This window comes from Anolis carolinensis, unplaced genomic scaffold (assembly GCF_035594765.1).
Source record: "Anolis carolinensis isolate JA03-04 unplaced genomic scaffold, rAnoCar3.1.pri scaffold_10, whole genome shotgun sequence".
Lineage (NCBI taxonomy): Eukaryota > Metazoa > Chordata > Lepidosauria > Squamata > Dactyloidae > Anolis > Anolis carolinensis.
In genome coordinates this window covers 5,723,958-5,740,444 of record NW_026943821.1, presented here as the reverse complement: position 1 = coordinate 5,740,444, position 16,487 = coordinate 5,723,958, and the positions used below count along the sequence as shown (strand labels likewise).

General features: G+C 42.3%; 1 protein-coding gene and 1 long non-coding RNA gene across 2 annotated transcripts in view; one reads left to right on the top strand and one right to left on the bottom strand.

Annotated features, from left to right (window-relative positions):
- Positions 1–7,867, top strand: part of LOC103280989 (protein jagged-1b) — a 53,081-nt gene extending 45,214 nt beyond the window's left edge. The window contains exons 12-14 of the mRNA XM_062962445.1: positions 1,965–2,141; positions 2,325–2,466; positions 5,943–7,867. Of these exons, the coding sequence (XP_062818515.1) occupies positions 1,965–2,141; positions 2,325–2,466; positions 5,943–6,292 (669 nt within the window). The 3' untranslated portion in view covers positions 6,293–7,867. The remainder of the gene's footprint in view (positions 1–1,964; positions 2,142–2,324; positions 2,467–5,942) is intronic.
- The window catches only part of LOC134293784 (uncharacterized), a 32,701-nt gene extending 16,256 nt beyond the window's left edge, over positions 1–16,445 (bottom strand). Inside the window, exon 1 of the long non-coding RNA XR_010000745.1 lies at positions 16,247–16,445. This is a non-coding gene — a long non-coding RNA (uncharacterized LOC134293784). The remainder of the gene's footprint in view (positions 1–16,246) is intronic.
- Positions 16,446–16,487: the final 42 nt, after the last annotated feature.

Below are 16,487 nucleotides of genomic sequence, written 5' to 3'. Positions count from 1 at the left end.
TAACACGATTTTTGTTCCTGGGTTAGAAATGTCAGTAGAGTCTCACTCATCCAAGCTTTGCTTATTCAATGTTCTGTATTATCCAACACAGTCTGCCTTTTAGTAGTCAATGTTTTTGTAGTAAATGTGACATTTTGGTGCTAAATTCATAAATACAGTGATTACTACATAATGATATTGTGTATTGAACTACTTTTTCTGTCAAATTTGTTATATAACATGATGTTTTGGTGCTTAATTTGTAAAATCATAACGTAATTTGATGTTTAATAGGCTTTTCCTTAATCCTTCCTTATTATACAAGATTTTCGCTTATCCAACATTCTGCCGGCCCGTTTATGTTGGATAAGTGAGACTGTACTGTATAACAAAATGCTATACAATATCACTTCTGCAAAAAACAAAGTTTTGGCAGTTCAATAAACTTTCCCCATGTTTTTTTTTATGATAGAACCAATTAAGAAATGACATTTCTAACCCAGGAACAAAAATAGTTTCGTATTACAGAATCCCAAGTCGAACACTTCCCAAGTGTCTAGGACTGTGTGATGTATTTTCGGATGATGCGCACAGATCCCAGTAGGGTGGCCTTTTGCAGTTGGCAGATCGTAATTTTGTCAATGCCTATTGTTTCCAAATGCCGGCTGAGATTTTTTGGCACGGCACCCAGTGTGCCCATCACCACCGGGACCACCTGTACTGGTTTCTGCCAGAGTCTTTGCAGTTCAATCTTGAGGTCCTGATAGCGGCTGAGTTTTTCCTGTTGTTTTTTGTCAATGCGACTGTCACCTGGGATGGCGACATCAATGATCCAAACCTTTTTCTTTTCCACAATTGTGATGTCTGGTGTGTTGTGTTCCAGAACTTTGTCAGTCTGGATTTGGCAGTCCCGCGGTATCTTTGCGTGTTCATTTTCCAATACTTCTGCAGGTTTGTGATCCCACCAGTTCTTTGCTGCTGGGAGCTGGTACTTGAGGCATAAGTTCCAATGGATCATTTGGGCCACATAGTTGTGCCTCTGTTTGTAGTCTGTCTGTGTGATTTTCTTACAGCAGCTGAGGATATGATCAATGGTTTTGTCGGTTTCCTTGCACAGTCTGCATTTTGGGTCATCAGCTGATTTTTCGATCTTGGCCTTAATTGCCTTTGTTCTGATGGCTTGCTCCTGGGCTGCAAGGATCAGGCCTTCTGTCTCCTTCTTCAGGGTCCCATTCGTGAGCCAGAGCCAGGTCTTCTCCTTATCAGCTTTTCCTTCAATTTTATCAAGGAACTTTCCATGCAATGTTTTGTTGTGCCAGCTGTCAGCTCTAGTTTGTAGTGTGGCTTTCTTGTACTGTTTTTTTGTCTGCTGTGCTTTGAGGAGTTTCTGATTTTTGACTTCAATCAAAGCAGGTTCTTCACTTTGCTTTACATATTCTGCCAGGGCATGTTCTTCTTTGACTGCTTGTTTTACTTGTAAGAGTCCTCTGCCCCCTGATCTTCTAGGCAGATATAGCCAGTCAACATCACTGCGAGGGTTCAGGGAATGGAGAATGGTCATGAGTTTTCTTGTTTTTATGTCCAAATTGTCCAGTTCCGCCTTTGTCCAGTTTATGATGCCAGCAATATATCTTATGACAGGTATGGCCTAGGTGTTTATGGCCTTGATGGTGTTGCCTCCATTGAACTTGCTTTTGAGAATTTTCCTGACCCTTTGTGTGTATTCTTTGCTGACCAGTTTTCACATGTTCATGCTTGATGTTGTCCAACTGCAATATGCCCAGATATTTATAGGCCTCTGGCTGATGACACTTTATTGTTTGGCCATTAGGCATATTTATGCCCTCACTTTCAATGATTTTTCTATTATTATTATTATTATTATTATTATTATTATTATTATTATTATTATTATCTGATGCCTACCCCAGATCCTTCCTGTTGCTTTCCACACAACTCACCTGTTTCCCATCTCTTCCCAACAGGTGGAAGGAGGCAGGCCCAGATGCTTTTGCCAGAAGGGATATACTGGTGCTGAGTGTGAGACACAAGTGGGAACTTGTGAAGGCAACCCCTGTTTGCATGGAGGGCGGTGCTTAGAGATGGAAAACCGGACTTTCCAATGCAGCTGTCCCTTGGGCTTTAGTGGGTCTCGTTGTGAGGTAAACATACACACAAGGTTGGGTCTTTTGGGGGAAAATAAGAAAGTTGGTATGTTCAAGGAGCCATAAAGAGGTTCATTCTTTGTGCCAGTTGCTTGAGAGCTCTGGTTGTTTTGACTTAATGAAGAGTATACTGCAATGGCCTGCCTTTCCATGCTGTCTCTCTTTCTTGACCTATATCAGATCTCGGGGGATCTTTGCTCCCCGAACCCGTGTCCCAAAGGGGCAAGCTGCCTAGCGGGAGAGGGCACCTATCTCTGCTCCTGCCCCGAAGGTGCCACTTGCCAGAAATTGCAGGAAGCCTGCCCGGATGGCCCATGCCAAGGTGAGTGACTTGCGGTGGAATCTCTTTCTCTGAAGGCTTTTAAGCAGAGGTTGCATGGCCATCTGTCGGGAGAGCTTTGATTGTGTCTTCCAGGAAACTCTTGTAATAACCTCCTCCAAAGATGTCAGAAAGGGGGAGAAATCTTTTTTAAAAAATCCCACCTCTGATACCAATTGCGGAGATGTGGAGATGGAGGTTGTTTTTATTAATTAATTATATATTTTATATCCACTGCCACCAGTTTTTATTTAAAAGCTGCCACCAAATTATAGAAGTTTTATAATGCTGCCACCAAATGTCAAGGGGATCATCAATTCTTGCCACCACTATAGGAATACGTAGCTACTAGCTACTTAGAGAGGAGACTTTTTAAATTTTATTTTTCTTCTTTCTGGTTTGCTTTTGATGGTAAAATAGATGACAGAAGCTGAGATGTTAAAGAGAACAATAACACGTTTATTGAGGCGCACAAGCTTAATGGTTACAATAACTTCTTCAGAGGCACTTAGATTAACAGTTGCAATAACAGAATGAGGTGATTCAAACTTCCTAAAATGTCACTTCTTTCTCCACTGCTTTAACCTGCAGTCACCCTGTGAATTTCAGTCACAGACTATCTGTTCCTAGTCAGGAGACAGACTACGTTAAAATAAGTCACCAAACTTATTTTAGAATTGACTCAAAATCCAACACTTGAGCCACCCTGATCCTCCAACTGAGAATCAGACTTCCCTGTGGTTCGCTGACCACAGACTAATCTGTTTTTTTAAAAACATTCCCTCCTTTTTCTCCAAATGGTGGTTGGCTCCGCCCTCGTTACTATGGCAACAGCATCAGAATGCTGAGCTGGCTACCATCCCCCACGCACTGGTAACTAATACTTACCCTTTTAAACATAGTTAAACATGACTTTTAAAACGCAATTAAACATGACATCTATAAATCAAAATAAAAACACACTTCTTTACACCTCCTTTTGAATACATCTTGTCAAGGAAAGCTTACTTTTCGGAAGAGCCTGAAAACCTGGCTCTTCCAACAAGCCTTTGGCAATTGACTTCCATAGCAAAGGATTGACCAGTTGCCCATTTTTATTTTTACTGCACTTTATTCCTTTAGCCGGCCATAGCCTCCTTTGTTTATGCCTTCCCCAGCACTTTAATGGGATAATGGTTTTGTATCGTCCTCTCCCCGACTGTATCTGATACTACTAGCACTTTTATGGCCCAGTTCTTTTTAGGAGCCAACCCAGGATTTTATCAAGCATGTTTGTTTTATATGATTTTATTTGTTTTATGACTTTCTTTATTGTTGATTGATTTGTTGATCCTTTACCTGCGTCCAGTCTGTCATCGTCTTTGGTTTGTTCTGTGTTCTTGTTAGTAGAAAAATTAATTGGTCCATATTCATTATATCCCATATTTTCTTTATCCAATCCTCCTTATTTGGTATTGCTTTTTGTTTCCATAGTCTGGCAAGCACTATTCTGGCTGCAGTTGTTAAATATGTAAATATTTCATCTTCGTTCTTCCCCCATTGCATGTTAGAAATCCCCAATAGGAAGTATTCTGGGACTAAAGGAATTTGTATTTTTAGAATCTTCTGACACTTGTTATGTATCTCTCTCCAGTAGGGTTTTATTTTTTCACATGGACCACCACATATGTAGATAGGTACCCTCGCTTTTTCCACACTTCCAGCATTTGATATTCTTGTCTTTTGCAAATTTTGTTATTTTCTTCGGTGTCATATGCCATTGGTAAAACATCTTTAACCAATTTTCTTTTAAGTCATAGGCATATGTACAATTTAAATTTTTTCCCCAAATTATTTCCCATTCATCTAGTGTAATTGTTCTTCCTATATCCCTCTCCCATTTTATCATACATTGTTTAATCGATTTCCTCTTCAGTGCTCCATCCTAATAGAATTTTGTAAATACTTGCTATGGTCTTCTTTTGTTTAGGGAGAATTTTATCCCACAATGATATTTTATCTTTGAATCCGTTTGCCTTATCTATATATATAAAAGGGTAATGAAATTTCGGCCTAGGACAAAACAACAAAACTACACATCCCAGAAACACTAAACTTGGCAGCACAATCCCTCATCCATGCCTCTACGTTCATACAACAAAAAGAAAAGAAAAATAAAGTCCTAATTAGAGGGAGAGGAATAATTGTTTTTATCCAATTGCTGCCAGTTAGAAGGCTAAGCTCTGCCCACTTGGTCTCCTAGCAACCCACTCAGCACAGGCACAGGGGACAGGCAGTTAGGCCTCACTTAGGCCTCTTCCACACTGTCTATAAAATACAGATTATCTGATTTTAACTGGATTATATGGCAGTGTAGACTCAAGGCCCTTCCACACAGCTATATAACCCATTTATAATGGGCTTAATGTCAGGGGAAAACCTTTACCCTTTACCTTAACTACCACCATACTTCGCCACAGCAACGCGTGGCCGGGCACAGTTAGTCTTTGTTAAAATATTCTTTTAGTTGGTAATACAGTAGTGTCTCACTTATCCAAGCTAAACATGCCGGCAGAACCTTGGATAAGCAAATATCTTGGATAATAAGGAGGGATTAAGGAAAAGCCTATTAAATATCAAATTAGGTTATGATTTTACAAATTCAGCACCAAAATATCATGTTCTACAACAAATTTGACAGAAAAAGTAGTTCAATACGCATTAATGTTATGTTGTAATTACGGTATTTACGAATTTAACACCAAAATATCATGATATATTGAAAACATTGACTACAAAAATGGCTTGGATAATCCAGAGGCTTGGATAAGTGAGACTCTACTGTATTGAAGCCAAGTCATGTTTTCATATTTCTTTTTTAAATTCCTCTAATGTTTTCATCCTTAATTCCTTTCCTTCTCTCTTCAATATTTCCCTGTATGGGGGCCATTTATTCCAACCTAGCTCTCTCCTTTGGTGTGTCTCCAGAGGAGAGATCCAGAGTGGGGTTTTACTATAAAGCCTTTGTTTATATTTATGCCATATTTTAAATAATGCCGACCGGATAAAGTGGTTGCCGATTTTTTTCTCCACTGTTTTCCTATTGTGTGCCAGTTCAGGCATGGGCAAACTTAGGCCCTCCAGGTGTTTTGGACTTCAACTCCCACAATTCCTAACAGCCTAAGGGATGAAGTTTGCCCATGCCTGGCTTAGATGGTGTATTCCTGCATGGCAGGTCAAACTGGATGGCCTTTGGGGTCTCCTCATTGTTTTTAATTCGATGTTTTAATACCGTGTTGTGTTTTTTTCGGCTGCTGTGTATATATTATTATTGGTTTTTATTATTGTTCTTTGATGTTTCATATTTTATTTTATCATTGTTTTGTATCTGATTTTGCTGTGAGCCGTCCCGAGTCCCCTTCGGGGGAGATGTAGGCGGGATATAAATAAAACTTATTATTATTATCTTCTAACACTAATCGTTCGATTCTCTATTTTAGGGGGAAGCAGCGCAACCCTTCTCTACATCGTGCTGCCGCTGGCCCTGATCCTTATCTTAGCAACCCTGGCGTTGTCACTGATGGCACGAAGGCTTCGCCGAAAATCCAGAGAGGCCACATCCGGGCTTCAGGAACCCGCGACCAACAACAGCCTCTATCTGGACGCCGTTCAGCTCATCCGCAACGCCACAAGTGCCAAGGGAGAGGCGGTTCTGAGCGTCGATAAGGCAGGAATGCCTGCGGGCGGGCGCCTGTCGGGTGGCCTGCCGAAGACGGACATCTCCAACGAGGAGAGAGCCAAGCTCAACCAACTCAACCGGGGCCCTTCCATGCCGAGGCCCTTGCTTTGACCAATGGAGAAAGAACTCGAGGAGGACTTGACCTTGAGACCCCAAACAATGGGGATAGAGCTCCCAAAGCACCTTATTTTGACCTTTTCTAGTATTGTTTTGTTTTGTTATTGTACAAGGCTGGAAGGGAATCGCTAGCAGGCGTGGGCAAACGTTGGCCCTCCAGGTGTTTTGGACTTCAACTCCCACAATTCCTAACAGCCGGTAGGCTGTTAGGAATTGTGGGAGTTGAAGTCCAAAACACCTGGAGGGCCAACGTTTGCCCACGCCTGAACCTACTATAATGTGGGTCCCAAAGCGGTATTATTCAACTGCTAATTCATCATGTTCTCTCCACCAGATAATACCGGAATTAAAAAGAAGTTTAAAAAAAAAACTCTTATGGTTAAAAAAGCACAACTGATCTGGACCTGCAAAGGATACATTTAAGGGAAATATTATTTTTAATTACTGCTTTGCAACAAGTTGGAGTGGGATTCACACAGCTCTATGGATATGGCCGGACAACAACTCTCATCATGTTCTCGAAGGCATTCATGTCCGGAATCACTGGGTTGCTGTGAGTTTTGCAGGCTGTGTGGCCATGCTCCAGAAGCATTCTCTCCTGACGTTTCGCTCACATCTATGGCAGGCATCCTCAGCAGTTGTGAGGTATGTTGGAAACTTGGCAAGTGGGGTTTATATATCTGTGGAAGGTCCAGGGTGCATATTATTTTGAAATGTTTGCGTATGATGCACAAAATACTTCTAGAACATGGCCATACAGCCCGGAAAACATACAACAACTCTGTGATCCCGGCCATGAAAGCCTTCGACAACACAATAATAATAATAACAATAATAAAGTACTAGAAACTTTAAAACTATGGTGCTTATAATGGACCATTTCCATGATTTGTAGTAAAAAAAAAAAAAGTAACAATCCCCCCAAAAGTTAACTTTTCCTCACTGGACTTTTGGGGGGACATGTAGCCTCATGAGCCATGTCCTAATGTTTTCTGCAGGGACCTTCGGATGCATCTACACTGCAGAACGAATGCAGTTTGATACCACTTGCACAGCCATGGCTCAAGCTATGACTTGTAGTTTGCTGAGGCATAGGATTAAGTCATGTGTTAATTCCACAATCGGCGTTGTAGCACAGAGCTTGGGAAAGTCTTTGCTATTCTTTATTGGGGAATTATATGGGCAGAGTAGAACTCAATTGGGGTGTTTTTGGAGTGGGCAGACTATAGAACTCAACTGCAATGCCTTTCGTGATTATCATGGATAAGGAAATTATCTATATTATATTGACTATGGCAATGTGGGACAACTTACGGCCCTAAATAAAAACCCCATGCATCCTAAATGGATCCATGTACGGATGGGGAAAAGGGAGCAGGGTAAAGACAATGGGTGGGGTCTTTTTTGTGCCCATTCCCAGCTGGGATCTGAATGTATTTAAATTGTAAAATACTGTAAAGATGTCTTTATAGCGTCTTCTTTTGTTGTTGGTCTTTTGGATAGCGTTATGATTGTGGTTTTTGTACAAGGTCGACGAGCGACAAGTAAATCATACTTGTTTTCCCTGCATTTTGGGATGTGTGTGTGTTACACCCCAAGGTTGTGATGGCACCTTGAAAACCACACTGGAGCCAGGATCATAAGCAAAGCGGTTTATTGAAGGATATATACTAGACATGTCCAAAAAATCGCTTTGAATCGTATATCGGAATTATTTCGGATTGTTCTCGCTTTTTGATATGAATTCCGAGACATTGTCTCACAGCGCAACCAGCAATGTAATTCGAACCATTGTTGGCCTATTTTCTAATTGTCTCTTAATGTTTCGTTATTTCCCCCCCCCCCCAATTTTTTTTTAATTTTTTTGTTTCTGCAACCTACCTTGAATGGGAGCTTAGTGCAGCCTAACATGGCTGCCGCTCCCCAGCCAATCAGAAGCTTCCACGATGGACGCAAAGGTGGGGGCTAACGTCCTCTGCGTCCACATGGAAGATTGCCATACAAGCCCGGTGTGTAGCTATTGCGCATGCGCGTCCGCCATTTTAGAAACATTTAGAATCATGAATTTTCGGAAATATCCAAAATTTTTGGATGAAAAAAATCAGAAATACTTTGTATATCGAAGCGCCAGTGCCCCCTATTTTAGAAACGAGAATTGAAACATTTTTTTCATCGATCGGACATGCTTAATATATACAGTAGAGTCTCACTTATCCAACATAAACGGGCTGGCAGAATGTTGGATAAGCAAATATGTTGGATAATAAGGAGGCATTAAGGAAAAGCCTATTAAACATCAAGTGAGGTTATGATTTTACAAATGAAGCACCAAAACATCATGTTAGACAACAAATTTGGCAGAAAAAGTAGTTCTATACGCAGTAATGCTATGTAGTAATTACTGTATTTATGAATTTAGCACCAAAATATCACGATATATTGAAAACATTGACTACAAAAATGCGTTGGATAATCCAGGATGTTGGATAAGCGAGTGTTGGATAAGTGAGACTCTACTGTATATACAAGCAAATAGCGTCTAAAGTCAATAGAGTGAATAGTCCATAATATAATGTCCTTAACTGTTCAGAAGCAAGTCCAAGAAAGTCTTTCAATATTGTAATCCACAAACGGAACTTGTTAGTTCCACCAAGAAGCCAGAGTTAGACTGTAAACGCCGTCCAAACAGGATCAGCCAGAAGTCGAAAGGAACAGGAACAAGACGCTAGAGATCCACAAATTGTACTCCACATGGAAAGCAACCTCCAAGGAATCGTAGAACCGAGGTTAGCAAGGCAAGGTATACTCAAGAGTCACAAGGCACGAACTTAGCTTGGAAGTCATGAAACAAGGCACGGGAACAAGGCAAGGAGCAAGGTACTGGAACATAGATTCTTCTTCCATGGATGGCAAAGTTGACACCGCAACGAGAACAGGAAGCGAGGCACCTTTAAGGAGTTCTCAAGGCTACAAGGCATTGAGAGAGGTCACGCAGAACATGGGAAAGTTACTCATTAGTGCACCTGAGAGCCAAGCGCCGATTTTGTCTCACGCCCTCCCTTTGACTACTTTCCTTCGCGAAAGACTCCGATCAAAAGCAACATCCTCCTCTGGCGAAACCAACATCGGAATGTTCTCCAATTAATGGATCCTCTGTAAGTACAACTTCGGGCACCTGAAAAGCCATTGGGATTTGGTCCAAGTCCTGGATGGGCCCGAAATCCGAATCAGGCTCTGATTCAAACTCCATCTCCTGGGAAAGGGCAGATTGTGACGGCTGAGCTACAACAGGGGGGTTGAGTGTGATGTCATTTGCCTTTGGTGTTGCTGTACGAAGGTCCTCCATTGTGCATGTGGCAGGGCTCAGGTTTATTTATTTACAGTATTTATCTTCCGCCCTTCTCACCCCGAAGAGGACTCAGGGCGGATTACAATGAACATTTATGGCAAACATTCAATGCCATCAGACAAACAACATACAGTATAGACACACACAGAGGCAATTTAACATTTCCAGCTTCATGAGGGTATGCTCAATTCCGGCCACAGGGGGAGATGTTGCATCATCATCCACGAGTGACACCGAGTGACTTCCTCATTCCTTTCCACGTGCTGCAGTTTTACAGTGTTGTAAATTAGTTAAATTAGCACCTCCCAGCAGTAAAGAACTGGTGGGATCACAAACCTGCAAAGATACTGTGGGACTTCCGAATCCAGACTGACAAAGTTCTGGAACACAACACACCAGACATCACAGTTGTGCAAAAGAAAAAGGTTTGGATCATTGATGTTTCCATCCCAGGTGACAGTCGAATTCATGAAAAACAACAGGAAAAACTCAGCCGCTATCAGGACCTCAAGATTGAACTTCAAAGACTCTGGCAGAAACCAGTGCAGGTGGTCCCGGTGGTGATCGGCACATTGGGTGCCGTGCCAAAAGATCTCAGCCAGCATTTGGAAACAATAGACATTGATAAAATTACGATCTGCCAACTGCAAAAGGCCACCCTACTGGGGTCTGCGCGCATCATCCAAAAATACATCACACAGTCCTAGACGCTTGCGAAGTGTTTGACTTATGATTTTGTGATACGAAATCCAGCATATCTATCTTGTTTTCTGTGTCGTACAACACCGTTGTGTCAATAATAATAATAATAATAATAATACAATTATTTGTCCATCCCAAATCTTAAGCCATTTTGGACAAGGGGATTCTGGGAGTTGGGAGTCCCCAAAAAGGTACATTTTTAATACCCAAATATTGTGCCAAATCTAGAGGGGATAGTGAAGGAACAATTGGGGTTCAATACTAGCAGCTAGTATAATAATAAAAGGGAACCGCGCTGGCACAATGGGTTAGGGTACAATAATAATAATAATAATAATAATAATAATAATAATAAACCTGCAAAACCTGCAAAAGTATTGGAAAATGAACATGCAAAGATACTGTGGGACTTCCGAATCCAGACTGACAAAGTTCTGGAACACAACACACCAGACATCACAGTTGTGGAAAAGAACAAGGTTTGGATCATTGATGTTGCCATCCCAGGTGACAGTCGCATAGATGAAAAACAACAGGAATAACTCAGCCGCTATCAGGACCTCAAGATTGAACTTCAAAGACTCTGGCAGAAACCAGTACAGGTGGTCCCGGTGGTGATGGGCACACTGGGTGCTGTGCCAAAAGATCTCAGCCGGCATTTGGAAACAATAGACATTGACAAAATCACCATCTGCCAACTGCAAAAGGCCACCCTACTGGGATCTGCACACATCATCAGAAAATACATCACACAGTCCTAGACACTTGGGAAGTGTTCGACTTGTGGTTTTGCGAAACGAAATCCAGCATATCTATCTTGTTTGCTGTGCCATACAACGTCGTTGTGTTGATAATAATAATAATAATAATAATAATTTGATTACTCACCTCTCCTTGCAACTCGAGACAGAGTACAACATGGTTCAAACAGAGAAATCGAACACAACACTTAAAATCCATATAACAAAATACTGGTAAAATGCACAAGTTTAAATGGACTGGGAGTAAACTCTTCTAGGAGGTTAAAAAAAGAATGAAAAATTAATTTCCTTTGCTTTTTGTTCTTGCCCCAGCGAGCGAAACTCCTCCAGGGTCTGGCTCATTCCCTTGCATTTGGGGAGAAGCTCTCTTGGCACCTGCCTTTCAACCTGAACCTGTTCGTCCTCCCATTAGCCAGAGGAAGAACTGGTGGCCGGCCAACAAGGAACACGGCTATCGGCTATCACGGAGGGCCACGAGCCACACCTTGCCTTGCCCCCCCCAGGCTATCCAGTCTCACCTTGCTTTGCAAGCATGCAATTAAAACCCTCCTCACAGATGGCCATCCAGTCTCTGTAATCACAGAATCCTCGACCCAAATGCGTTATCAAGTCCAACCCCATTCTGCCAGGTAGAGAAGCACAATCTGAGCCCTCCTCACAGATGGCCTTGCAATTTCACAGAATCCTATAGTTGGAAGAGGCCCGAAAGGCCAATTACTACTACTACTACAACTACTATTATTATTATTGACACAACAACATTGTATGACACAGCAAACAAGATAGACATGCTGGATTTCTTTCACAAAATCCAGAGAAATCATAAAATGCAATCAGCCTGAAGCCTATAAACATCTGGACATACTACAGCTGGACAATATCAAGCATGGACATGTGAAAAATGTTGTCAGAAATGGTCAAAAAAATTTGAAGAGCAAATTAAATAGCAGAAATACAATTAGGCTATCAACACCTGGGCCATTCCTGTCATCAGATACACTGCTGGAATAATAATAATAATAATAATAATAATAATAATAATAATAATAATAATACAATTATTATTGTTGTTGTTGTTGTTGTATGACACAGCAAACAAGATAGATATGCTGGATTTCATATCACAAAATCACAAGTCGAACACTTCCCAAGCGTTTAGGACTGTGTGATGTATTTTTGGATGATGCGTGCAAATCCCAGTAGGGTGGCCTTTTGCAGTTGGCAGATCGTAATTTTGTCAATGTCTACAACATTGTATGACACAGCAAACAAGATATGCTGGATTTCGTATCACAAAATCACAAGTTGAACACTTCCCAAGTGTCTAGGACTATGTAATGATGATGATGATGATTATTATTATTATTATTATTACTACTATTTATACCCTGCTTAATCTCTCCCGAAGGGGACTCAAAGCAGCTTGACATAAAAGAATTAGTATACAATTTACAAATATGCAAACATTAAAACAGAATTAATCGCAAAAAGCAGTAAATAGAATTCACAGTTAAAATCCATCAAATCGTATTCAAAGTGAAAAAAACACAACCCAATTCTGCCACGCAAGAACACAATCCAAGCCCTCCCGACAGATGGCCATCCAGGATCTGCTGAATCATAGAAACGTAGAATTTGGAAAGACCCCCAAGGCGATTCTGCCAAGCAGGAAGACACAATCCAAGCCATCCGCACAGATGGCTGTCCAGTCGTTGTTGAATCATGGAATCTAGGCAGGAAGACACAATTCAAGCCATTCGAATGGATGGCCATCGAATCTCTGTTGAATCCTGGAATCTAGAGCTAGAAGAGACCCCACTGGAGGAGGACACCATTTGATTCTTCTCAACAGATGGCCATCCAGCCTCATACACATTACCAGGTCCGTGGAGAAACAGGCCTATGGAATCAAACACTCCTAGAGTTAGATGGAAGCAACCCCAAGGGTCATCCAGTCCAACCCCATTCTGCCATGCAAGAAGACAATCAAATCCCTCCTGACAGATGGCCATCCAGTTTCTGTTGAATCATAGAATCTAGAGACCCCAAAGGCCATCCAGTCCAACCCCATTCTGCCATGCAAGAAGACAATCAAATCCCTCCTGACAGATGGCCATCCAGCTTCTGTTGAATCATAGAATCTAGAGACCCCAAAGCCATCCAGTCCAACCCCATTCTGCCATGCAAGAACACAATCAAATCCCTCATGACAGATGGCCATCCAGTTTCTGTTGAATCACAGAATCTAGAGACCCCAAAGGCCATCCAGTCCAACCCCATTCTGCCATGCAAGAACACAATCAAATCCCTCCCAACAGATGGCCATCCAGTTTCTGTTGAATCATAGAATCTAGAGACCCCAAAGGCCATCCAGTCCAACCCCATTCTGCCATGCAAGAACACAATGAAATCCCTCATGACAGATGGCCATCCAGTTTCTGTTGAATCATAGAATCTAGAGACCCCAAAGGCCATCCAGTCCAACCCCATTCTGCCATGCAAGAACACAATCAAATCCCTCCCAACAGATGGCCATCCAGTTTCTGTTGAATCATAGAATCTAGAGACCCCAAAGGCCATCCAGTCCAACCCCATTCTGCCATGCAAGAACACAATCAAATCCCTCCCAACAGATGGCCATCCAGTTTCTGTTGAATCATAGAATCTAGAGACCCCAAAGGCCATCCAGTCCAACCCCATTCTGCCATGCAAGAACACAATCAAATCCCTCATGACAGATGGCCATCCAGTTTCTGTTGAATCATAGAATCTAGAGACCCCAAAGGCCATCCAGTCCAACCCCATTCTGCCATGCAAGAACACAATCAAATCCCTCATGACAGATGGCCATCCAGTTTCTGTTGAATCATAGAATCTAGAGACCCCAAAGGCCATCCAGTCCAACCCCATTCTGCCATGCAAGAACACAATCAAATCCCTCCCGACAGATGGCCATCCAGTTTCTGTTGAATCATAGAATCTAGAGACCCCAAAGGCCATCCAGTCCAACCCCATTCTGCCATGCAAGAACACAATCAAATCCCTCATGACAGATGGCCATCCAGTTTCTGTTGAATCACAGAATCTAGAGACCCCAAAGGCCATCCAGTCCAACCCCATTCTGCCATGCAAGAACACAATCAAATCCCTCCCGACAGATGGCCATCCAGTTTCTGTTGAATCATAGAATCTAGAGACCCCAAAGGCCATCCAGTCCAACCCCATTCTGCCATGCAAGAACACAATCAAATCCCTCCCAACAGATGGCCATCCAGTTTCTGTTGAATCACAGAATCTAGAGACCCCAAAGGCCATCCAGTCCAACCCCATTCTGCCATGCAAGAACACAATCAAATCCCTCATGACAGATGGCCATCCAGTTTCTGTTGAATCACAGAATCTAGAGACCCCAAAGGCCATCCAGTCCAACCCCATTCTGCCAGGCAGGAAGACACAATCAAATCCCTTGCAACAGATGGCCATTTAGCCTCTGTGGAATCATAATGCTAGAGTTGGAAGGGACTCTCAAGGGCCATCCAATCCAACCCCATTCTGTCTTGCAAGAACACAATCAAAGTGATGGCTCAAGACCCTGTGAAACTACAACTCCTGGGATCCCATGGCCGTTCAAGCAGTGTCAAAACTGCTTTAACTCTGCAGTGTAGATGCACCCAGAGTTTCAAATGATGCAAACCCAGGAGGGGTCATTTCTTTTTTGGCTGCAAAGGCAAGGCTCCTGGGATAGGTAACCTTATCTCCCTCCGAAAGCCCATTGGAAGTCCATTTAGAGGCCAAGGCAGGCAGAGGAGTCAGCGGGAGGGAGGAGGGCTCTATTACAAGGTCGGTGACCAGAGAGCCGTTTGCAAAATCATTAATAACCTCGGAGCCGGGAGATCAAGATACCTTGGGCGTCAGGCCAGCAATGGGGTGGGGGCTGGGAGATGTAGTTTGGTGCAGTACCAACCCTCTTTGGCATTAAAAACCAAAGGCCTCGCAAAACTACCACTCACTTGATCCCTGGCATTGAGTCTTGGCAGTTCAGACACTGCCAGGATGCATTATTGATTGGTGTTTAATAGAGATTTTAAAAAATGATTTTAAACCATTTTAATACTCCCATTTGTATTTTCTTTTAACACAGTTCGCAGCTTGGAGTTTCTTTTCTAAGAGAGAAAGTGGGATATAAATAATAATTCTATTGTGTAGATGCACCCTTTGAAAATAATATAAAATATATTACAGTAGAGTCTCACTTATCCAACACTCACTTATCCAATGTTCTGGATTATCCAACGTATTTTTGTAGTCAATGTTTTCAATACATCATGATACAGTGGAGTCTCACTTATCCAACATAAACGGGCCGCCAGAACGTTGGGATAAGCGAATATGTTGGATAATAAGGAGAGATTAAGGAGAAACCTATTACACATCAAATTAGGTTATGATTTTAAAAATTAAGCACCAAAACATGTTATACAACAAATTTGACAGAAAAAGTAGTTCAATATGCAGTAATGCTACTTAGTAATTACTGTATTTACGAATTTAGCACCAAAATATCATGATGTATTGAAAACATTGACTACAAAAATGCGTTGAATAATCCAGAACGTTGGATAAGTGAGACTCTACTGTATTTTGGTGCTAAATTCGTAAATACAGTAATTACTAAGTAGCATTACTGCATATTGAACTACTTTTTCTGTCAAATTTGTTGTATAACATGATGTTTTGGTGCTTAATTTGTAAAATCATAACCTAATTTGATCTTTAATAGGTTTCTCCTTAATCTCTCCTTATTATCCAACATATTCGCTTATCCAACGTTCTGCCAGCCCGTTTATGTTGGATAAGTGAGACTCTACTGTATTATACTATGCAGATACACTGTTAGAAAAATATAATACTGTATATTATTATCCACTGAGAAGAAGCCAGTAGAGAAATCCAGAAGGGGCGTGGCCTACACATGAAGGGGCGGGGCCGGACCACCGGGCGTGGCCTGCTCCATTGTGACGGGCGCGTGGCTGTACGAAAGGGGCGTGGCCTCGCAGCCCTCGGGACTCCGCCCCCTCCCTTTCCAGACCGATCCATTCGCTCTTGAGGGAGGGAGAAGCGTAGTTCGGACCGTACCATTTTTGAAAACGGGGGGTGAACGACTCCTCCTCTTTCCTAGAACGGCATTCAGTAGCTAGCCGTCTTCTGCTTTCTTCTCGCTCGGCTCTCCCCGGCCACGCCGCTAGGTTCCTCCCCGCCTCCCCTCAGCGTGGCCCGCTCCGATTTTTGACGCATTGCAGGTGAGAGGCGACCAATAGGCGAGGGAGTCTCATCCTGCGCCTGCCTCGCCGGCCAATGGGAGCGCGCGGCACAAAGA